This window comes from Humulus lupulus, chromosome 8, assembly GCF_963169125.1.
Source record: "Humulus lupulus chromosome 8, drHumLupu1.1, whole genome shotgun sequence".
In the NCBI taxonomy this organism is placed as follows: domain Eukaryota; kingdom Viridiplantae; phylum Streptophyta; class Magnoliopsida; order Rosales; family Cannabaceae; genus Humulus; species Humulus lupulus.
The window spans coordinates 106,679,622-106,704,824 of NC_084800.1; the positions used below are offsets into that span (position 1 = coordinate 106,679,622).

Genomic DNA, 25,203 nt, shown 5'->3' on the forward strand with positions numbered 1-25,203 from the left:
TATCTCTTTTGGGCATTTCTGCCCATGCCCGCGGGATGAGGCCCTCCAGAGATGGTTATCACGTCTTCTCCATCTATTGGTGGGGGCCTATCCTCTTCCCTAGCTCGGGAATTATTGTTTTGTGTGGGCTGCGATGCAGCTGTTCTCTGGTTCGCGGTCGCTTGATTAGTACTCTGGTTCTTGACATATTGTCTGAAGTAACCCCTCAAGATCAATCCTTCGATCTCGTCTTTCAGCTGTCGACATTCATCGGTAGTATGCACGGTGTCTCTGTGAAATCAGCAATATTTGCTGGAGTCCCTCTTGGACTTCTGATTTCTCATTGGGTTTGGATGCCTGAAGGGGACCTGGTTTTCATTAGCTAGGTATATGTTTTCCCGAGACTCCTTGAGCTCGGTGTACACTCTGTACACGGAGAAATATCTTTCCCCCTTATTTTTCTTTCCTCCTTCGGCCTCGGGGTTACTCCCTTCATTCTTTTTTCTCTTGGAAGGGTTTTCCGCGGCAGGCTTTGCAGCTGGTGGGTCCGCCGAGGTTGAGGCAGAGTTTACGTTTATCGTTGTAGTTGCGGGATGGGAAGTCACATTAAGTGTCGACCTCGCTTCCTCTACATTGACAAACCTCTGTGCCCATTTGTTAAACTCGGTTAGGGACCTCACAGGTTTCCTCTGCATGTCGTCCCAGAGAGCACTCCTTGGCATAACTCCAGCTTGGACAGCCATTAGGTGACCGCTGTCATCCACGTTCCGAGCTCGGGCAACTTCCAAGTTGAACCTTGTAAGGTAACTTTTCAATGTTTCTCCTGGCTGCTGCCGAACGTTAGTCAGGGTTGACGCCTCAGGTCTAACCCTCATCATGGCTCTGAACTGCTTCTTGAAGTCTTTAGACAGCTGCTCCCAAGAAGTTATTGAGTGTCTTTTATATTTTTCGAACCAGCTTTTGGCTGGTCCTATCAATGATGCTAGAAATAACATGCATCTGAGCTCATAACCCACGTTGCTTGCTCTCATTATGGTGTTGAACGTACTCAAATGGCTGTATGGGTCGGACTTTCCCTCAAATGTTGGGACGTGAGGGATCTGAAATCCTTGGGGAAATGGAGTGTTAGAAATATGGGGAGCAAACGGTTCAAGCTCCTCATCAGAATCTTCATATCGATCCTGACCTTGCTCGTTTTTCAAAAGCCTAAAGGCCTTTTCCAACTGATCAATTCTTTCCTGGACTGGGTTCGCGAGGGGTACTGTCTGGAATCGGTTATCGTCGATCACAATTCCAGGCTCGCGCCTCCATAGGGGGTCTTTACGCCTATTCAAGCGATCCCTCAGGTCCGGGTTTATCGGGTTAACATTACCCCGACTTTGATTCAAGTGTTCTCGTAGGTCGGAGCGATTCCTGCAGCTCCCAGTATTCTTTCGACCTCGATCGTGCATGCTGACCGATCTGGTATCTCCAGAGTCGTCACTAGTAAAACTTGTCGCATGGTTATTTCGAGATGGGTCTTATCCATGCCGCCTCGTTTCCGCCGTTCGAGACCGAGATGTTTGACTTCTTTCAGATAGGGCACCTCTCCGCTCCTGGAAAGCTTCCCTGTTTCCTTGTCTCCTCCCCGCACGCCTTTCGTCCTGATCTCGAACTGGCTGAGCATTCCTGTGAGGAGGTGAAGGATATCTTATAGGCGATGGAGGGAACCGTATGGGTGACGGTGGCTGCCACCCATTTCGCGGCCTAGATGGTCCGGAGTTTGCCCGAGATGGGTTGGTTGCATTTGGTGCGCTCCTAGGGACTTGAGGCCGAGCCTCTGCAGGGGCTCGGTTATTCTCAGTTCCCATAGGTACTTCCGCAGGTGGATTAACTGGGGCCCTAGCCAGGGTACTTCTCTGGGGCCTAGAGGGGGCCGACTGATCTGCTGGTGCAGGAGGTTGCTCCGGCCTTCTTGTGGCAGCATTCTTCCGTGGACGCCCACGGGGTCTACGGGGAGGAACATGCACGTCCCTCGGAGGAGGGGCTTGGTTTTCGCGCGGAGGCGGGGGCTGAGCCGCCTGCGCCTCGGCGGCTATCCTTGCCAACTCCTCATTCTGCTTGTTGGCTTCTGCCAACTGCTGTTTCAACTGCCGGTTCTCAAGTTCCACAATGGGAACATATCGCTCAGGATTGTAATACATATCCTCATCTCTTGGTGGAGCGGGTGGTCCTCGAGAATCGGAGGATCCGTTTCTCTCTTCAACATCTGGGTTTTCCATCGGCTGTTTCTCAGGACGTCTCGGATAATTTTCTTCAGGAACGTTATGATTATTAGCGACCATAACTTGTTCAGGGACTGAATGCTTAAGGCTCTCAATGAAAGCACCAAACTGTTGACGCCGTTTTTCGTCAACAGTGAAACAAGAGCACGAAAACAATAATTGGTTATGGCCAAAAGAAATATGATAACACAAATGGGATTTTTACGTGGTTCAGCAGTTAACTCTGCCTAGTCCACGAGTCTTTGTTATTAAGCTCAAGATGATCTCTGAAAATTCTTCAAGAATGAATTCTCCAGAGTTTTGTCTTAAGATCACAAAAATTCGGTCCTTTACAATGGTGCATAACCTCTCTATTTATGGAGGAGGTTTCAGAATACTATCCCACATATTTCGAGAAGTTATTCTTTATATGCAAATAAATTTAATGGCATTAAAAGCCTGTAATCCTATATACAAGGAAACGTCCTACAAGGAAACGTCCCCTGAAGATCAGGGGGCGTATAACTGAACAATTAATATCCCTTGCTTATAGGGGATTTATAGCAATCAATGTAGACCGCGTCTCTCATTGATGATTCACTAAGATATTCAAAGTTATTATCTTATATCGCCAATGCCATATTCACCCAGGTCTCTTATTGACTTTCGAGCTATAGCATCTTCCCGAGATCATGTGACTTCGAGCTTATACCTGTGTCAGGCTCGGAGTCCCTGATCCGAGGCCATCCCGAGAACAGACGTACTTCGATGTCTGTCCTTCGAGCTTGTGAGGATCTCGAGGCTACCATCTTCGAAGTCGTCTCTGCTTCGCAGGCTCGGTGCCTGGGTTGCGGACACGTTCCAGACATTACGAGTCCATTCATTACGAATCCAGCTTTCGAGATCACAATTCTTATGGCTCGAAATCTGGGTGTAACAATGGGGCTCGTCTAAGCAGTGGCTTTGATCATCATAAGGCTCAATTCGTTCGTGATTTGGAATTGGAAGGCTTTTCTGCTTTGCAAGACGTCTGTGCCACCGATGCTTGTACCTTGGCCCCAAATGGTAGTGACGCAGCATCATATGGGCGTAGCAAGCTTCTTGGATTTCCTAACCATTCTTTGCCCCGTGAAAAATTTGTTGTTGCTGTTGACGTAGACGAGGGTATTTTCTTGTCTAAATTTTTATTTTTTTTCCTTCTTTTGATTTGATATTTTGAATATTTTTTCCTCGTTTACTTGTTACTGATTAATTTTTGTATGTCGATACAATTATACAAGTTTTGACTAGAGCTGTGAAAATGTATTTTGACGGTATTTTTAAAAGTCGACCTTTTGCATGTAATGTCTATCACCTCATTTGAAAATTAATTGAAATGCGAAAAAGGGTATAGAGAGAGAAAAGAGAATGAATAAATACATTTTAATTCAGAATTGCTAAGGGACACCATTTGTGTCCAACACCAGAAGGAGGTGACATACCGTTATTAGTGCAATTCAATATTGGGTCCCACTTATTTGAATTTAATAAGTATTATAAGATATTGCTAACCAATCATATATCCACACTCATTTTAATTACACATCCTCAAAAACTATTATTCTAGAATTAGAAAAAAAGTATATGAAAGAACAAGAATAAATATTGAGGAATATAGAAGAAGAAGACTGTGAAACAGAAAGTTAGGGACCATATTTTTGATAATACTAGATACAAAAGCAAGATACACATTTGTTTAGTTTTATTAATACAATTTATTAATTATATATAAATTTCAATAAATAAAAATAAATATATATATAAAAAGAGGATATAAATATATTAAATAAAAAATTAAATTAAAATATTATTTATGTCTTTTTAAAATATATATAATATGATAACTTTTTTAAACATAAATGTATTATTTATTATTATTATAATGATATTTTACAATATTTAAATAAGCATTAAATATTTAGTCTTGTATTAAATATTATTATAATAATATTTTATAATATTTAAATTCATATTAATATAATTAGTAAAAAAATAAGATTATATATTATTATTATAATAATATTTTATAACATTTAAATTTTTATTAATATAATTATTAAATATCTATTTTTATATTATATATTATTATAATTATGTTATTTTATAACATTTGAATTTAAATTTGAATTTATATTAATATAACTATTATATAAGTAGTCTTATATTAAATATTTATATTAATTAAATATTAATTTTAAATGTATATATTCAGTTAACAAAACAAAAATATTGTCCCATATATATACATCTTGATCAAAATATTGAAGAAGTACAATATATATTTTGAAGTCAAAAAAGCAAAGTGGTTGGGAGAAAATTTAGGAAAGTCCGAAAAGAAAGGAAACTAGATTTTCTTTTGATTCTTAATATTCTTTATTTCAGTTATTAGATATATTTATATATCTTTTAAATCAGAATGGTACTTTGCAATATATATTTGAATTGTTTTTAATTTATATTTTTAAATTTGATGCGGTGAATTGTTCGTCTGTGAAAATTAGTTTTGCATTTAAACAAAGTATTAATTAATTAATTAACAAATTATTTTTATTGTTTGTAAGGGAACAAATTTTAAATTTGAAAGATTATCTTATCAATATCGATTAAAACTATAGTTAAGATATTATAGTACTTAAACAACAATACTTTATAAGAATCGTAATAAACTTTATAAAATACGTATATATATACACACATGGATTTACCAAAATAAATCTCTCTAATTTAGTAAAAAAATAAATAAAAAATCTCTAAGAGCCAAACATGAAAACCATGTTCTTGGCCACTTTCTTTATATCTCTAGCTCTTCTATCTTGTTTGGCGATTTCAATCACTGCTTCTCCCTCAATACCAGCCGTTTTCGCTTTCGGGGACTCGACCGTCGACCCAGGCAACAACAATGGCCTGACCACAATCTTCCGCGGCGATCACCCTCCTTACGGCCGAGACTTTCAGACTCACATTCCCTCGGGAAGGTTCTCCAATGGCAAGCTCAGTACAGACTACTTGGTCTCCAACCTTGGTATCAAGGATTTCTTGCCAGCCTACCTTGACGCCAGTGTCACTGACGCGGCCTTGACCTCTGGGGTTAGCTTTGCCTCAGGGGGTTCGGGGCTGGATGAAGCCACCGCTACCCTTAACGGTGTTTTAAGCATGGAGGCGCAGTTGAACTACTTCGATGAAGCCATGAGGAGAATTGAGATGAGCTTCGGAAAGAATAGGAGTGAGGAGTTGGTGAGAAAAGCTTTGTTTGTTGTCAGTGTTGGGACAAATGATGTTGTCTTCAATCTCTATGGTGTAATTCCCTCCGCCTTTCAGCGCTCGGCTTCCTCTTACCATGACTTGCTTATCCAAAGACTTGGCTCTTTCATTCAGGTATATATAATATATATCAGTACCGGATTTCATTATATGTGATATGTATATATTTATATTATGATGATAGTTTTATGAATATACACCATAAGCTCATATATATATATATATATATATATACTAGGTATAAAATATGAGCAATGCACAGCAAAATATAGGACACCATGCTTCTATTTGGTACCTTGTTATACGCTTATATATATATATATAAATAAATATATATATATAAACACACACAAAGAAAAAGAAAAATTAGAGGGTGTTTGGCACCTTAACTAAAAAATTGTTTTTTTTTTTAAAATCTAAAAACAGTTTTTTGAAAACAAGTGGAGGTGTTTGACATTGTTTTCAGAAAACAATTTTTAAAAACAAAGTTACAAAAAACAGAAAATTTTGAGAATAAGAAAAAGTTGTTTTCTGTTGTTCTCAAATTTTCTCACTTCTTATTTTTCATCATTTTTTCTTTCAAATTATTTTATCTCATTATTTATTACAAACTTTCTTTTAAAATATTTTTTTCTTTGCAAATATATTTGTTAATTTTTTATTTAAGATCTAAAAAAAATAAAACTAAAAAATTGTTTTTAGAAAACATTAACCAAACACCTCTTGTTTTTTGAAAACTACAAAAACAGTTTTCTGTTCTCATTTCTGAGAACACAATTTTGAAAACAAAAAACAGAAAACAATACCAAACAGGCCCATATGTTTTTTCAATTATAGCCTTCAAAGGGGATTGAGTTCTTGATAAATGTAAAAAAAATTGGTAGTTCAGCAGAGGATATAGCTTTGTTTCTGAAGAATACTAATGACTTGAATGAAACAATGATCGGTGACTATTTGGGTGAGAGAGATGAATTTCCTCTGAAAGTTATGCATGCCTATGTGGATTCCTTTAATTTTAAAGGGATAGATTTCGGTGAAGCAATAAGGTTTTTCCTGCGCGAGTTCAAGTTGCCTGGAGAGACACAAAAGATCGATCGCATCATGGAGAAGTTTGCCGAGCGGTATTGTAAATGCAATCCGAGTTTATAATGATGAGATAGGAGGTTTAATGAGATAATGATTTTTATCATGGGTGTAAATGTTAATGGTTGTGTCCTATGGTAATGGTTATATTTCTCTACAGTTGCATTGTTTGACTAAATTTCTGTTAAAGTGTTAATAATCAATTATTAAATCGTACCAGAATTAATATTAAGTACTAACCTCACAAGACCTAACTATAAAGCCAGTATTTGATAGATTATTTTGTCTTTGTTGATGTGTAGAGTTTATATGACAGAGGTGCAAGAAAGTTTGGGGTGGCAGGTCTCCCGCCGGTGGGGTGCTTACCGTTGCAAATATCAATCGGTAGCTTTATGCCAAGTGCACACATGCTACAACGTTTCTGCGTTGACCAACAAAACGTTGACTCCCAAGCTTACAACTTGAAACTTCAACGTCTTCTCTCTACCCTTCAATACTCTTTGCCCGATTCTAGAATGGTTTATTTTGGAATCTATGACACCATGATCGACATGATCACAAACCCCTTCAAATATGGTACGTAATAGTACCTAATTATATCAATTTGGTTTGCGTTATGTTAATTTTATGGATTATTTATCACATTCTAATATATTTAATAACATTAATGAAGGATTTCAAGAAACCTTTCAAGGATGTTGTGGAACAGGGTTGTTCGAAATAGGTCCACTATGTGTTGTGGGCATGCCAACATGTCCAGATGCCTCCAAATACATCTTCTGGGACTCAATGCATCCTACTCAAGCTGCATACTTGGCTATTTCAAACCAATATGCACAATCGGTGCTTCACCTTAACTAAATTCTTTCTCTTAAACACCTACCCCCATTCTACAAAGATATTAATTATTAGATTTTCCTATTCATTTGGTTATTTTATTAGTTTCCATGTGTCCAGGTGTTTAGATATTTTTATAACAATCATATTAATAGTTGCTCTTCTAAATTAAGAGTATATACCATTTTACACTAAAAGAAATTATAAGAAAAGGGAAATTTAGCTACTATAGGCACTGCCTCGGTTCTCTCTTTTAAATAGCTTCACTACAACAAACTACAACAAAAAGATTCTTGATTCTTTAGGAGCGACGGATGTCTCCCCTAATAATATGCACAGTCGCCACCGCTAATATTTCGACACTAATGTCGATTATTAGCGGCGACAAAACAGTGGTCCCTAATAATTAGTAATATCAACTACAATTTCACTCTTAATAAGTTGAATGTCGCCCCCTAATAATCATGATTCCAGATCATATTTTGCCCCTGATAATAAAAAGTTATCCCTAATAATATAATATTAACGACGAATTATATATTATTAGGGGCGACAATAATAAAAAAATATTAAAATAATATTTTTTAATTTATAATATCAAAATTAAATATGCATAAAAATAATAATACTAAAATAAAATATGCATAAAATTAATAATTTATTTAAAAAACAATCCAATAATACAATATTATCCAAATTAAATATCCATACAATAATTTATTAATTAAAAGTTATTGTTTAATACAATAATATATAAAACGTCTCAACACTCAGCGTCCTCCATATTGTCCCATCTCAACACGTGTGTTGTGTCTGAGTTTCAGAAGACAAGCATACATACTTCTCGAAAAACAACTGATATGTATTTTGCATCTCCACATCTGTTGTCGGACATTTTTCAGGTGGAAGCTGCTGATACACGTACTGAAGCTATTCATTCATGACCTTCAGAATGTCAACCAGTTCACGTATTTCCTCAGTCGACTGTTGAGGTGGTGCCTGAGAGTGAGTGTTTTGAGAGGGACGGTTTAATGCTTTTTCCTTTAATTCGCAGCCAACTCCTCGCTGGTGGCCCCGCCTTTCACCAAGAATCTGACTTAGTATTTTCATTTGATCGACCAAGGAAGAATCATCAGTACCAGATTCAGCTGTCTGCTGAGTCTCGACTTCTAGAGTTGACTTCAACTTAACCTATTTTAAAAAAAAATTATAATACAAAAGAAAAATATAATTATTTGAATTGATAATAAAGTTAAACTTACATAATCTCGTTCATCATCCCCGTTGACAAAATTCTTGTTCTTTTTTGTCCAGTGATACTCCTTCCATTCCTCAATTAGGTTCGGATTCAACTAATAAAGAAAATGAGAATGTTAGAGAACTTATAAATTCATACAACTTAATTAAGTTAATATTTTCACTTACTTTTTTGTAAAGAGTGGCCTCTAATGATTTCGTGTCTTGTGTTGTAGAGTACTTCATTTGGTCTCGGTTTATTTTGTTCTTCACGGAGCGTGCAATAAACTCTGGACTCCTGAAAAACTCACAAATTTGTTTCCACTCATCGACATTGACATCTTTGGGTGGATTCTATAGGACCTCGTCCCAATCATCTGGTCCTTTGTAGAACTTTTTGAAGTGGGTGTGCCGCTTAGTTTTCCTATCTTTGTATTTCTCAGTGATGGACCCAAAACGGGTATGTTTAAAAATTTATAAATCGCAAGCGCACGAATCGTTCATATAGAATAGTGATCGTGTAAGCAAGGATGTCGAACCCAAAGGAGTTGTCTAAAATCGAAAAGAGAAAACTATTTTAAATCAAAAGTAATAAATTCTAACCTAGCTCCAAAGATTGATGAGTTTTAATATTATGAACATAAAATAAAAGATTGAAAAATAAAGCTATTTAAGAGAATAAAAATAAAGCAATAATGATTTGAAAATAAGTGTTAAAAGAAAAGATTATTAAGATACTAGAATCCACAAAGTGTAAGTTTAATAATATTTATTAGTATATTGATTCCCAAGTTTTAGTGATAGTTAAAATAATTTAAACTATCATTTTCTAAATAGATTTCTAATTTTAAGCACAAATTACTTCTAAAAAGATAGGATTTTTCTTCACTTTTCAAAATTATAATTTCAAAGCATTTAGTGTAAATCAATCTAATGAAATAACAAATAAATCAATGAACATTATTTATAAGACAAAACATAATATTTTTGTTCTAAGCATGGATGTATACAATTTAATGACACATCTTACACAAAGAATATTATGTTTATGCACTAATGAAGAACAAAGTGTAAATATGTTCTAACAATCTAAAATACAAGATATTTAAGATGAAAGACATATATGAAGAAGAAAAATCCATAAACTTTGTTGTATTACAAGGGAAATCAACATACAACATAAATATTACCTAGTTACAAGTTGCTTCATCATGATCTTAATAATCTTATGAAAAAGATTAGAAGAACATAACTAGAGTAGAAATTACAAAATAAATGACATACATACTTGCAAAATGCTCTTGAAAAACCCAAAATGGAAGAGAGGATGGTAGAGAGAAAATGGGAGAAAAGAAGATGGTAACCAAAAATTAAGCACCCCAAATGGTCTTGAAATACCATATTTATAGCCAAAATGAGATTGTTAAAATAATCAATTTAAATTAATTAAATTGATTAGATTAATTAAATAAAATAAATATGGTAAGTAGAGGTAAATTATAGGGTGTAATGATGATGTTGTGGTGAAAATGTGTAGACAAAAGGGTAAAAAGTTGGCATTTTTGTCATAGGGGACAAATGAGCAAGTTGATGGGCTCAAGGGGATTTTGGTGAAGGCAGTGTACGGCTGGGGAGTTTGAGGCTGCTGGGGACAGTTGGCTGGGGACTTGGGCCGGTTGGGCTGTGGGCTGGGCAAGAGGACAGGCCCACGGTGGTGAGTGCTGGGCGTTGGTGGAGAACTGAGCATGGCTGGGCAGCTTGTGGAATGAAGCTGCTTGGTGGAGTCACGCTGGGAGGAGCTTCTTGAAGAGGCTGGGAGGTGCTGATTCGGGTGACAGCTGGCGACTTGGGAAGCATGCAGCCTTGGTGGTGCGCTGGAGGGAAGCTGCTGAGAAGGGCACGCCTGGGCCTGGGCAGGAGGTGCGGGCCTGGGTCGAGAAGGAAGGCTGGCTTGGGCCTTTGCTAAAAAACATCAATTTTCTTTCTTTTCTTTCAAAACTAACATTTTTTTCTTCTCTTTTCAAGAGCATTAAAATGCAACAATTTATCTACAAAATAAGTAAACATTAAATTAGAATCAAATATTTTCAATTGTAAAATAACTCAAATTAAGTCCATGAAAATACTAATTGAAATTTAATTTACTTTGGCAATTAAGATCAATAAAATAACATTTTTTAAACTTATAATCTAACAACACAAATTTTAAATAATTAAATTACAACATATTATAATAAAGTATCTATAAAACATATAAAAACCAAGAAAACTACAATAAGACTAATAAATTAAAAATTACATAAAAAACTAAAAAAGCTAATTAAAAACTCAAGAACTAAGCAATAATTAGCACATAAAAAGTGACAAAATAACTCTATTTTGTAGAGTTATCACTCAGCCATCTCAACATTGATACTGTCAATGAGGGTGGTATAATATGGTCGCCCATCTATTTGATAGATGTGCTAAAATCAAGAGAAAACATGTTAGTCGTGCTGGAATTATAATACAATTATTAATAAAGTAAATTCTAAAAAATTTACCTTCACTTTACTAATGACATTGTCCTTATACTGTTTTGGGACACTAGTCCAAGCATTGTAATATCCTAGAACTACTGATGTGACTTGGGTTCCCAAAAGATGAACGAAAGCAGCATGTTCCATTCCCACCACCTTGTACGTGATAGGGTCAACCACTATGGGCAGTGGATGTCTAGCTTCTCGCCTTCTGTTGTCTAAATTTTTCCCAGTGGCAAGCCCAATGCCTTTTCTCTTTGGTGGAGCTACTGTATTATTTTAAATAAGTACATAATATAAGTTAGTATGTTGTATAATAATGTCTAATTAGAAATAAATAAAGAATAAATTTTAAAATACCTGACTCGCAACTGGATGGGATCGTAGTAGGATCCGGTGGATCTTGACCACCACTATCTCCGCCATGGTATAAAGCTACATCTGCTGACGTCTTTAAACTAAATATGACCAAATGTGTTTGTTAGTATGAATATCAGATATATATAGTATTTATGAATATATAGTTGTAATGACCACATAATTATTATTTAACATTTCTGATTGCAAATCCACAACATAACAAATTCATAAATTGTTCAACATTTCCGATATATAATTATTTAAATATAAAGTTTTTCTTACACAAATACAAGAACTAAGTACAATAGTCACTGTCATCACTTATCAAATTAACATCTATTGGTGAAACATTATTGGTGTTATCATCATCACTAAGTTCAACAAGTAAATCATCCTCGTCATCGACTTCTTCTTCACCATCATTAAAAAAATCATCGGTATCTTGAGCAGTTGAATAAGGTCGAGGGATGGTGCCTATGAATGTTGCTGGTTGATTAGATTGTTGAACAACTAACTCTCCGAGCTCAATAATCAATACGAAATTGGATGAGTTTGTGTCATGTGCAACATCAATATCAGCAATCTGATTAGAATTGTCTGGAATATCCCAAACTTGCCTATGATTCACTTCTTCAACAACTTTCCAAGCTCGACCTCTAAGTAGATCATCGAGATAGAAAACATGTTTAGCTTGGCTAGCAAGTATGTACGATTCATATTTATACCATTCATCGCTCACATTTATACTAGTGACATTGTTTTCAGTCATTTTTTTTTGAGTATGTGTTGAACCATTTACATCGAAACAATACCACTGAATATACACTATTATAAGATACCTCCAATATCTCTTCAAGTTGTCCACAATAGTTAAAACCTTCTGTCCCAGCAACACACACTCCAATATTTTGTGTAATACGATTTTGATCTCGATTGTGTGTAACATATTGAACCCCGTTCACTATACATGCTTGATAGGAGTATGCCAAAAGATTAGACCCAGATGCTAAAGGTAGCAACTCATCCCCATTCGCTAATGACCCAAGTTGGTGCAAGTCATATATCTAAATATACCAAAACATATTATAATAAGAAACTTATATTTCAATCTAACAACAAAGAATGTCGTAGGTATAAATTACCTCCTCGTGAAACTAGGAACGAAACTTTTTTTTTTGTGCAAAATGTTATGATCGCCCAATGGATCCATCTGTTTGATCTCACGAAGTTGTTCACTGTTGATTAACATAGTGTTACAATTCAAAGATGTTACATTAAAAACAACATAAAAAAAAGATAATTAAATTAACCTACTCCATATTGACTTCAATTTCAGAAGAATTCTCCAGTATGAACCACCCAGCTATATTCCGAGTCTTTTCGTCGAGAGGCACTTGAAATCCCTTACTCAATGGATGACATTGAGATTGAAACATTGAAAGGTGGCGTGGAACATAAACTATATCCACATTTCAATCCAGACGATTAAATTTGGTTTCCACGCCTTTGAAATACATGGAACAAAATGTTAAAGCCTCATTTGCCACATATCCTTCAGCTATGGACCCTTCAGGACGAGCTTTATTCTTGACGTAGTTTTTTAATTTTTTCATGTATCTTTCAAAAGGATACGTCCATCTCATTAATACTAGCCCACCCAATAAAGCCTCTTCTGGCTAATGCAAGACCAAATGTATCATTATGTCAAAAAAGACTGGAGGAAAAATCAACTCCATTTTGCATAAGATGTGAATGACCTCCCTTTGAGATTTCTCCATATCATTTACATTCAAGGTCCGCAAACATAATTGTTTGACGAAATTGCATAGTTCCATTATGGTGATTGATATAGATTCTGGAAGAAACTTGCGGATACCCATTGGAAGTAATCGTCGCATTATCACATGACAGTCGTGTGACTTCAACCCAATGATACTTGAGTCATTATCATTCACTTTCTTCTTCAAGTTCGAACAAAAAACATCTGGCAGTTTAACACCTTTTAGAAATTGAAGAAATTCTCGCCTATCTTCAAGAGTCAACACGTAAGAAGCATGTGGTTTCATTAACTTTTTATTCTGATCTTCATATATCCATAATGCATCCTTAACTCCCAAATTCTTCAAATCATGTCTTGCATTAGTAGTGTCTTTGGACTTATCGTTATCCAAGATAGTACCAAGGACACTATCACATACATTCTTCTCAATATGCATAACATTTATGTTGTATTTTAACTCGTTCGTACTATAGCAATCAAGTTCATAAAAGATGTTTTTTTTCCTCCAGTTACTATCCTCCGCACCTCTTTTTCATTTCAAACCTCCAAACCTCTCATGTTTCCCCGGAACTTAAGGTGGTAGAGCATTAACTTGATTAAAGATATCTTGACAAGTAAACTTTCTTGGAGGACATCTTCTCTCAAATTTTTCGTCGAATTGGGTATCCTTTCTCCATCGATGATTACTGGCCAAGAATCGTCTATGACCAACATAAGATGTCTTACCAATCACTCAGATAGAGGAGGTGTGTTCGTTGCATGTAGGACAAGCCTTGTAACCCTAACCACTCCATCCAAATAAACTACTTCGAGAAGGAAAATCGTACACCGTCCACAAAAGGGCCGCACGCATCTTGAACATGTTGTTGTTTCAACCATCCCTAGTTTCCACCCCGTTAATCCATAGATCTTTCAACTCGTTCACCAATGGCCTAAAAAATACATCCATGTCCTTACCTAGTAATTTTGGCCTAGGAATAAGAAGAGTTAATATGAAACAATGGTCCTTCATGAAAAGCCAGGGTGGCAGATTATAGTTCGTCAAGACAACAGGCCACATGGTGTCTATAAACTCATGTTTCCAAATGGATTAAACCCATCGACAACCAAGCCCAGACAAACATTTCTAGGATCTCTTGCAAAATCAGGATGTTTGGCGTCAAAATCCTTCCATGCTAACCCATCAACCGAATGACGCATCATCCCCTCTTCTTTCAATCTCCTGGTATGATACCATAGCATTTCTTCCGTTGTATGCCTTGAACTGTACAATCTTTTTAATCTGGGAATCAACAGAAAATAATGCATCACCTTATGCAGAACTTTTTTCCTTTTATTCTTCTCATTTATCCACTTACTACTCCCGCACACCGAACATGAATCTTTAGATGCATGCTCATTATAAAATAAGCAGCAATCATATCTACACATATGTATTGATTGGTATCCCAACCCTAATTTACTAAGTATTTTTTTGCCTCGTAGCGGGATGCTTGAATTTTGTTTTCCTTCGGAAATGCAAACTTTAATAACTTCAACAATCCATCAAATGTATTGTTCGGTATCTTCCCCCTCACTTTCAAGTGCATCAGCTTAGCTAAAAAGTTCAGCAATGATATCCAATCATAACCCAGATACAACTCAGCCTCAATCTCGTCGAATAACTCGTCATAGTACTGACCCATTCCATTGTTAGCTTCTTCAGCATTGTTTGGTAAAAGGAAATTGTCAACCACGTCTCGCATCTCATCTATGGGCTCATTCCCATCCACCCCTTCATCATCAACATCTTCCTTTACTTCCCCATGGTAAATCCACTGTTCATAACTCTGTTGGAAACCTCGATCGAATATATGTGCCTGAACAACATCCAAAGTATGCAGTCTAAGATTCATGCATCTGATGCATGGACATCTTATTCTCTCGTCACAATCTTTGTGTTGTGACGCCATATTCATGAAATTTTGGAGACCATTCCAATAAGCATCACAAGCACGATTTCTCAATTTCGTCCAAATCTTATCATTCGCCATCTACGATAAATAAAAATAATTTTTTGTTATAAGAAATAATAGCAATTTTCTTTGTTATTAGAAATAATAACAATTTTTTTTATTATAAAGACACTATCCACACCGTCGACCCTATGAAGACCCTATCATGACACTATAAAGACCATATCTCGACCCTATAATGACCCTATCTCGACCCAACCTCATCCCGACCCTATAAAGACCCTATTTCGACCGTATAAAGACCATATCCCGACCCTATCTCGACCCCGACCCTATAAAGACCCTATTCCGACCCTATAAAGACCATATCCCGACCCCTGACACTATAAAGACTCTATCCTGACCCCCGACCCTATAAAGACCCTATCTCGACGCTATAAAGACCCTATCCCGACTCGACCCCGACCCTATAAGGACTCTATCCCGACCCTAACCCTATAAAGACTCTATCCTGACCCCCGACCCTATAAAAGACCTATCCTGACCTCGACCCTATCCTGACCCTATAAATCTACAAAAAAATTGGGAAGCATCTCCCTTATACTAATGGCCTAGCCATTTGTAAACAGTTAAAAATATACACAATTCAAACAACACACAATAAGTTTCTTCATTGTATCTCCACAGAAAATTTCACAGAACCTACTTCACTATGGATGAATATTTAGGATATTCAAACTCCTCTAATAATAATAAAAATAATAATAATAAATAAGATACACATACCAATTAATAAAATGATCCAAAAGAAAACGTTCCAAATAAAAAGACTCCAAAATTTACTCGTATTTATTTTCTCCAAAAAAAAAAAACAAAGTTAGTAAAACAAAAAAAAAAAAATTATAACATATATAACATATACACACACATATATATATTTATATACTTATATAAACAAGCACACACACATATATATATTTATATACTTATATGTATACACATACACATAAACACATATATATGCACACACACACATATATATATATATAAACATAAACAAAAATATATATCAACATACACAAACATATATATACATAAATATTAATATATAAACAAATATACATTTATTCACACACATATAAACATATGCATATATATATTTATACACACATATATATACATATAAACACACGACCACACACATATATATTTATTTATACACACATATATAATTTATAAAAATATATATGTATATGTATATAAACTCGAAAAAATATATATAAATTGAAAAAAACATATATATATATATACCACCGAGGTGGTGGCACACAACTTGGTGACGGGGCGGGGAAGCGCTGCGGGTGGGGGGCTGGGGACGGGGCAGCGGGTGGGTGGGGGACTGGGAGGCGTCGTGGGAGAGAGAAGGGGACGGGGCTCCTCGGGGTGGCTCTGGGGATGTGATGCGGGTGGGGGAGAGAGGGCGACTCTGGGGAGGTGGGTGGTGTGGCAACGAGGTCGGGGGCTGGGGAGGCGCTCCAGGTGGTTCGGGGGCTAGGGAAGTGGCGGCTGAGAGAAGAGGCTGAGGAGAAATGAAGAAGAAGGGCTGAGAAGGGGGTTATCGTGGGGATTATTAGTGGTGACACGTGTCGCCGCTAATAGTCGTCACATATATTTTTTTAAACACGTGGCGACTACATGTCGCCGCTAATAATCGTCTGAAAAAATCTAGTGGGGAAATTCTCTTGTTTTTTTTTGTTTTTTGAATTTATTAGCGGCGACAGTGTTCCCGCTAATAATTTTGTAAATTAAAAAAACATTTTGATATCAGCAACGAAAATGCTTTGTTGTTGCTGATATTGACATTATTAGCGGTGACTTTTGGTCGCCGCTAATACTGTTGTCGCTAAATGGCATTTTTCTTGTAGTGGTTGGCTGGGTGTGGCCATGGCGAAGAGGGTTACTATTCTACAATAGACTTGGCAGTCTGCATTCGTATCTTTCCACCCATGTTTCTGTCTTTGGTGACTCGTGCAACTGTGGGGTTTCATCTTTGATGGTCATGCGTCGTCGTTGTAGATTCGTGCCTCCGTGGGTCATCTTCGACTGTGTGTTGTCACGGCTGCATTCATTCTCGGCGAGGATGATGGCCGTGGGTTCGCGTGGGTGGGCTTGGAGGCTTGGAGGTCTGGTCTATTCTCAAAAGATATAGGGATGTCGGTGGTGGTGGGATGCTTGGATTGTTGGGTCTTTTTCACGTCTGTTGTGTTTTGCTCTTTAGTTTTGATGTATGCCTTTTCGTTTGTTGAATTTTAATAATGATGGTGTCTAATGATCATATGCCCTAGTTTAGTTGAGTCAATTGGCGCACTTAGTTTGGACAATACTTTGGATATGTGTTTCAGGGTGTTGTTACAATGTTTATTGATCCCTTATTCCGTGATCTATCGGCCTGATATGTGCGTAATTATGAGATTTGTGGATTATTGTTTTTAAATAATGATATTCTTAATTTTTTGATTGATGTTAGGATTTTTTTGTTATTATTAAGATTGATATAGATGGTAACCATTATAAATTATTTAATTAGCCTATATACTGTTCATTTGAATATGCTTTATAAGCAATTTGATTTAATTATATTATGTAAGTTGTTGAATTGTCCCTTTTAATAAAAATTAACTATTATTTTCAAATAAAAAATATATAATTTTTTTTTATAGCAGTTGATTATATTTGCTACTAAATTTTCGTAGCAAAATAATTAAGTTGCAATATCTAACCAAATAATACCAAATATATCTATTTTGGCAGCACATATTTATATTTTTCCATTAATCAATACCTAAATTTGATGCATCTTTTATGAATTGCTATTTTTATTTTTAAAAAATTTAGTTTCCAATTTTATGCTAGAAGATATAAACTTATTGGCACTAAACATAAATTATAAGTGAAATAAAAGAAAAAAAAGGAGGAAAAAAACTTGATTTTTCGTTTTAATTCTTAACAAATAAAACCGTAAGATAATTTATTTTGAAAAACTAAAATAAAGGTCCAAGGAGAAAAAAATCCAACCCAATAATAGTAAAAAATAAGTCATGAGTACAATTAACAAATTAAAGAAAAATAATAAACCACTTTGCCAAAATAAAATCATTGCATAAAACCTATATGGAGGCCTCTTAGTTAAAAAAACCCAAAGAGAAAAACCTAATGGGAGAAAACTTCTAGGGAAAAAAGAGTACTTGTCTTATAAACAATAATTAAATGTAACGCCGTACTAATTAGGGTCCATTACCACATGAGTTTAAATTAGTGCATGACTCGCTAAACGAGTAATTTGGACTATAACTTGTGATTAAGCCACCAAGGGTTCATGTATTAAAAATCTTGGTCAACAAATAAAAATTTCTATTAAAAGAAAACTTTAGTCTTTACTTGGGATCCCATAATAAAAGTTTAAAATTTGTTTACTACTCAGGGATTACAAAATAAGTCGACCTAAGCGGAAAAATAGGGTCCAACACTATTTCCCCTGCGATACCTCGACCATGGCAGTTGAGCAGACTGCATATGTACACATCGCCCCTAACACTCTCCAACTCATGGCTGGCCAAGCTTCTCCTTACCTTTACCTGCACCACAAAGCATTCGTGAGCCAAAAGACTCAGCTAAAAAACATACTAACAGATTCAATAGCCAATAGAATATAACAGCAGGTCACACCAATGCATGTCGCACTCCCATTCATTCATATGGCATCCGAGCCAAACAAGTGCATGATGCACTCCCAAGGTGGCCTAGCCATAATGACCTGTCCTCAGCGCGCATAATGCCAATCACGATTGATAAGCTGAGGCTTGCAAACCCTCGACTCATAAGTCGAGCCTTGTGAACCTTCGACTTATAAGATGGGTCATGTAATCCCTTGTCTTATAAGTCGAGCCTTGGAATCCCTCGACTAATAAGTTGGACTTGTAAATCCTCGACTCATAAGTCGAGCCTTGTAAACCCACGACTTATAAGTCGAGCCTTGTAAACCCTTCGACTGATAAGTCGAGCCTTGTAAACCTCTAGATTCATAAGTCGAGCCTTGTGAACTTTCAAATTATATGTTGAGCCTTGTAAACCTCTCAACTCATAAGTCGAGCCCTGTAAACCTCTCTACTCATAAGTCGAGCCTTGTGAACCCTCAACTTATAAGCCGAGCCTTGTAATCCCTTGACTTATAAGTCAGGCCTTGTAAACCTCTCGACTCATAAGTCGAGCCCTTTTAGTCCCTTGGCTTATAAGTCGGGCCCTTTTTTTAATCAAATATACCCTCAACTAGCAGGTCAAGCTTTTGGTTAGGTGCAATAGAAAGACTCTCGACTTATAAGCCGAGCCTCCCAGTTAGGAATAAACATACATATAATGCCTTTATCATACATAGATACAACAAATTACAATGCACTTACACAGGTATACACATGCATAATTATGATCATGCTCATTAGCTGGGCCCGGGCCCTAATCATGCTTACATTTAACAGTTGGGCCAAGCCCCCAGTCATGTTACATTTAACAGTTGGGCTAAGCCCCAATCATATTACATTTAATAGTTGGACCGAGCCCTAATCATATTACATTTAACAGCTGGGCTGAGCCCCAAGCATATTACATTTGACAGCAGGGTCGAGACCTAATCACGTATCTCATGCATCGAGTGTCGTTTTCTTACCTCAATCCTCATGCGAATAACGAAATGACTCAGAGCGCTAATCCTGACATGAGCCTGGCGAAAACCATAGTCACAACACCAATATATGTTCATCAGGACTTAACCCTAGAACCCAAGTTCCAAACCGAACTCTAACTCTTAAAACCATGGTTCCCAGTTAACGAGGCGCTAAAGATTTCCCCTGAGCCTCCAAGCGGGCTCCCAAATCAAAATCCCGAGTCCCCAGGCCTAGCCCTAAAAATTAGCATTCCAGTATTTTAGGGCCTCTGGCAAGGTCGTGCCCACATAAATATTGGGACTTTTAGGCCATTGGCGCGGTCTCGCCCCTCAACTCAAGCCCTCAAATCAAACCCAATCTCACCCTTTCTAGGACACTAGCGCAGTTGCGCTACAACCTAGCGCGGTCGCACTAGGTCCCCAGAAACTCAAAAACGACCCAAAGCAAGGTGTTCTTCCCCAAATGCAAACTCTGCAATTTTCTAGCCAAATCAAAGCTCAAATTTGACCCAACCAAGTGTTTCTAATAGAATTCCAGCCACAAGAACAATATATTAGGCCTAAGCAACAAAAGCCACTACTCAAACCATCACAAACACCCATAGACACTTAATCTAGGAATCAAACTCAAAAGAAGTTCAAGAACACTAAAAACAGGAGCCTCACCTTTGAATTTTGAATTCCTTGAGGTTGATGGTGGCCCTAGGGACCTTTAGTCCCAGCCTTGAGCTCCCACTCCACAAGATTCCACTTAAATGTTCTCCAAAATTCAATACTTGGACTAAGTTAAAGTGCCTTGTGTGTTCCTCAAAGTGAAGTGCTCCCAAGGCTCAAAGAATGCCTTATACGTGAATGATCCTAAGCTTAGCTGCTGGCTTGGTTAATTGACCCATGTGGTCAAAAGACCACAATGCCCCTTGCCTAATTTAACCTCAAAGGTTACCCCTAAGGGCAAAATTGTCATTTAGCATAATTCCCGCTAATCTCAAAATATCTCATACCCAAATAATCTATCAAACCAATGTTCATCAATTAATTCCCATTACTCTATAATTCCCAGTAATTTACCAAAATACCCCTAAGCTTGCCCCAAGTCGAGTATTTTACCCCGTTGTGACTTTTTCGCTAACTGGCTCCCTAGGATCGCCTCGTGCCGAGTAACTCAAATATACCCACATAATAATGTGGTCATAATTATGTATCACACATATTTATAATTATACCCTCAACGGGTCAAAATTACAAAAATGCCATTCTAATAAGAAACAAGCCCACATGCATATTTAAGACACTTAAACATGCAAGCATAATCATATCATAATATAATTCACATAATAACATGCTCATAACACATAAGCATCTAATTATTTCAATTATTGTCTACCAACCCCCTATTCCAAGTAATAAGCCATATTAGGGAAATTGGGGCGTTACAATTATCCCTTCTTTATAGGAATTTCGTCCTCGAAAATTTACCTGAACAACTCGGGATACTGATCCCACCTGTTGGACTCTCACTCCCAGGTCGTTTCCTCGACCTTGTTGTTTCTCCATAATATCTTAACTAAATGTATGATTTTGTTTCTCAAGATCTTGTCCTTTTTGTTTAGTGTCTGGACTAGCTATTCCTCATAGGGGAGATCTCCCTGAAGCTTCAGACCCTCGTAACTCAATACATGGTTCATGTCTGACACATACTTCCGAGGTGTCTAAATACAAAATACATTGTTTACGACTGACAATGCCGGAGGTAAGGCCAATCTATAAGCCTCCTGATCGATCCCCTCCAGGATCTCATATGGTCTCACAATTCTAGGGCTTCGCCTGCCCTTCTTCCCAAATCTCCTCACCCTTTACCATGGTGATACTCTAAGGAAGACATAGTCTCCCACTTAGAACTCCACGTTCCTACGTTTCATATCAGTATAACTTTGTATGTCTACTCTGTGATGCGAGCATTCGAGCTTTGATCTTTTCGATAGCCTCATTGGTCCTCTGAACTGCCTCAGGACCCAAGTATATACGTTCACCCATCTCATCCCAGTGAATGGGTGATATGCCTTTCCTACCCCACAACATCCTATAAGGACCATCTCAATGGTCAACTGATAACTGTTATTATAGGAAAACTTTATCAAAGGCAAATACTTACTCCAAGATCCTTCAAGGTCCAGCACACATGCTCACAACATATCTTCTAATATCTGTATCCTTCTCTCATATTATCCATCTGTCTGAGGATGATAAGCTGTACCAAACTTCAGCTGCGTTCCCATCGCCTTCTGCAAACTTCCAAAATACTTGGAAGTAAATATAGGGTCCTGATCTGATACGATCGACCTCGGAGCTCCATGAAGGCTTACTATCTCTCTTACATAGAGATCTTCATACTAGTCAACTGTATAAGTCATCCTCACTGGTAAAAAAGTGAGCTGATTTGGTGTATTGGTCTATGATAACCCACACCAAATTGCGTTAACCCACTGTCCTAGGCAATCCCACCACAAAATCCATGGTGATGTCTTCCTATTTCCACTTTGGGGTATCCAAGGGCTGTAATAGCCTCGCTGGTCTCTGATGTTCAGCCTTGTCTTGTTGACACGTCAGACACTTGGCCACAAACTTGGTTACATCCCTCTTCATCCTCGGCCACCACTATAAAGTCCGCAGGTCCTGATACATCTTCGTGGTGCCGGGATGCAAAGAGTACGGGGTAGTGTGAGATTCATCCAGAATCTCCTGTCTGATAACAATATCCATCGAAACACATATTCGACCTTCCTCTGTTCTCTCCAACAGTGTAGACTATAGCTTAATGTTGGCCAACTGGCCCATCAGAAACTCTATTCTCTGTAATCGATCAAACAGATCATCTATCCTTGGCAAAGGATACCTATTCTTAATGGTAAACTTACTCATTTCTCTGAAGTCTATGCACATCCTCATAGAACCATCCTCCTTCTTCACAAATAGGACTGGTGCACCCCATGGTGAGAAACTGGGACTGATAAAACCCAAGTTTAACAATTCATGTAATTGTACCTTCAGTTCTTTAAACTCTGCTGGGCCATTCTATATGGTGCCCTAGACAATGGATTTATCCCAAGTGCCAGTTCAATAGCAAACTTTGCCTCTCTATGTGGCAGTAACCCTGGTAATTCCTTCGGAAACACATCTAGGAATTCATAGACTAACATAATCTCTTTTGGTCCCACTAGCACGACCTGAGTGGTATCCACCACACTGGACAGGAATCTTATGCAACCTCTTCGTAATAGGTTTCTAGCCCTCAATGCTGAAAGCATAGGTACTCGGGGTCTATGCATAATGCCAACAATTACAAAGGGGTCCTCACCCTCAGGCTCAAAGGTTATCATTCTTTTTCTTGCAATTAATGGTTGTCCCATACTTCTCTTAACCAATCCATAACCAGAAATCATGTCAAAGTCGGTCATAACAAACTCTACTAAGTCAACTAACAACTCTTTATCGTCTACCATCACTGACAGTGATCTAACCCGTCTCCTAGATATTACCAACTCCCCCCCCCCCCAGATGATGTCACACTCTGGATATGTCCTTCAGTTCTCGTTGCCACTCTGGCGGCCAATCTGTACACCCCTTGGCCTCCTATCAGGTTCTGAAGCCAACATAGTATTCGGGGTTTTCCTTTTCCAGTCACTAGGGCCTCCGCCCCTACCAGATCCTGTAAAGGGAGGTCTTATTCTCCCACTATCCCTTTTGGCCGCACTCTTGCGCCAAATCTTGTTCTCAATGTCCTCTGTAGTAGGGGCTCTTTTTACTACCTGAGTGTATGTCTCCACTCTAGGTACTATTGTAATTCTAACATCCCAGGCTATCATAATCATAGCCCCTAAAGGAATCTTTCCTTCCTTGTCCCATCGGTGGGCACCAAGTCTGCAGCGAACTTGGTTAATCTATCAAACCTCAGTGCATACTTTGCCACTGTCATGTTGCCTTACAACCATTTACTGAACTCTTTAGCTTTTCAAGCTCTAACTGCCTCATTATAATACTTTTCATTGAATTGAGTTCTAAACTCTTCCCAATCCAAGGTATTAATGTTCCTAGTCGGGGATACTACCTTCCACCAGATTCAAGCATCCTCCCGAAACATATACATGGCCCAAGCCACTCTCTCGTTGCCCACCATCCTCATAAAGTATAGGATGGATATAATCATACTCATCAAATACTCTACCTTGAGTGGATCTGCGCAACCCTCAAAACCAGAGGGTGTTGCTTCCTGAACCGTTCATATGACAACTCCCAACGGTTCTCTATCTCAAACTACTGCTATATGGTCGGTATTGTAGCAGTAGGTGGTTCCATTGACGAAGTGTTCCCTGTTGGGACCTGCTGCTATCCCAACTGGAAAATCTCTTCTTCCTGCCTCTGCAGCCTAGCTTGCATATTAGCAAGCACCTGTTGCTAGTTTTCATGAGCTGGCGGAGAGGTCTGACCCTAATTATCATTTTCGACTTGTATTCCCTGGCTGACTTACATATCTGACTGCCTTGGAAGCATACTTCCAAACGTGTATCTTGCTGCAGTAATCAATTCGACCAGTTAGGTAGTAATAACTACACCTCTTGCCGCCCTACAATCCAAGATCGAACAAACAAACGTTCACACTCAACAATCATGCTAATAACCATGTCAATTCATATTCATATCCAAACAAGGTGCTAGCAAGCACTTCCTAACATTTATAAACAAGTAACGGTGCTAATAAAAAAATTTCGACACTCATAGAAAATTAACGATGCTAATAAGAATTTCCTGACATTTACTGACAAATAACAATGCGAATAGGCCTTTCTTTAACATTTAACAGTACTAATAAGCATTTCCTAGCATACATGTATCTATAACAGCACAAATGAGCGTGTTTTGACCTACACGTCCATATAACAATGCTAATAAGCGCTTCATTTTGCATTCATACTCATGCTCCTGACATGCTAATAACAATGTATATATAGTCATGCTAATAAGCATGGCGATTCATATTCATGTTCAAACAAGGTGCTAATAAGCACGTTCTTAACATTCACAAGCATTAACAGCGCTAATAAGCACGTTCTTCACATTCATATACATAACATAATCCTATTAAGCATTTCTAACATTCAAGAGCAATAACGATGCTAATAAGCATTTTCTGGCACGC

At 37.5% G+C, this 25,203-nt stretch overlaps 1 protein-coding gene across 1 annotated transcript; it reads left to right on the top strand.

Moving 5' to 3' along the window:
• Positions 1-4,941: 4,941 nt before the first annotated feature.
• On the top strand, positions 4,942-7,466 carry LOC133795916 (GDSL esterase/lipase At2g40250-like). The gene is made up of 3 exons (XM_062233384.1): positions 4,942-5,636; positions 6,908-7,181; positions 7,279-7,466. The coding sequence occupies exons 1-3, from the start codon at positions 5,025-5,027 to the stop codon at positions 7,464-7,466; spliced, it is 1,074 nt and encodes a 357-aa protein (XP_062089368.1). The 5' UTR covers positions 4,942-5,024.
• Positions 7,467-25,203: the final 17,737 nt, after the last annotated feature.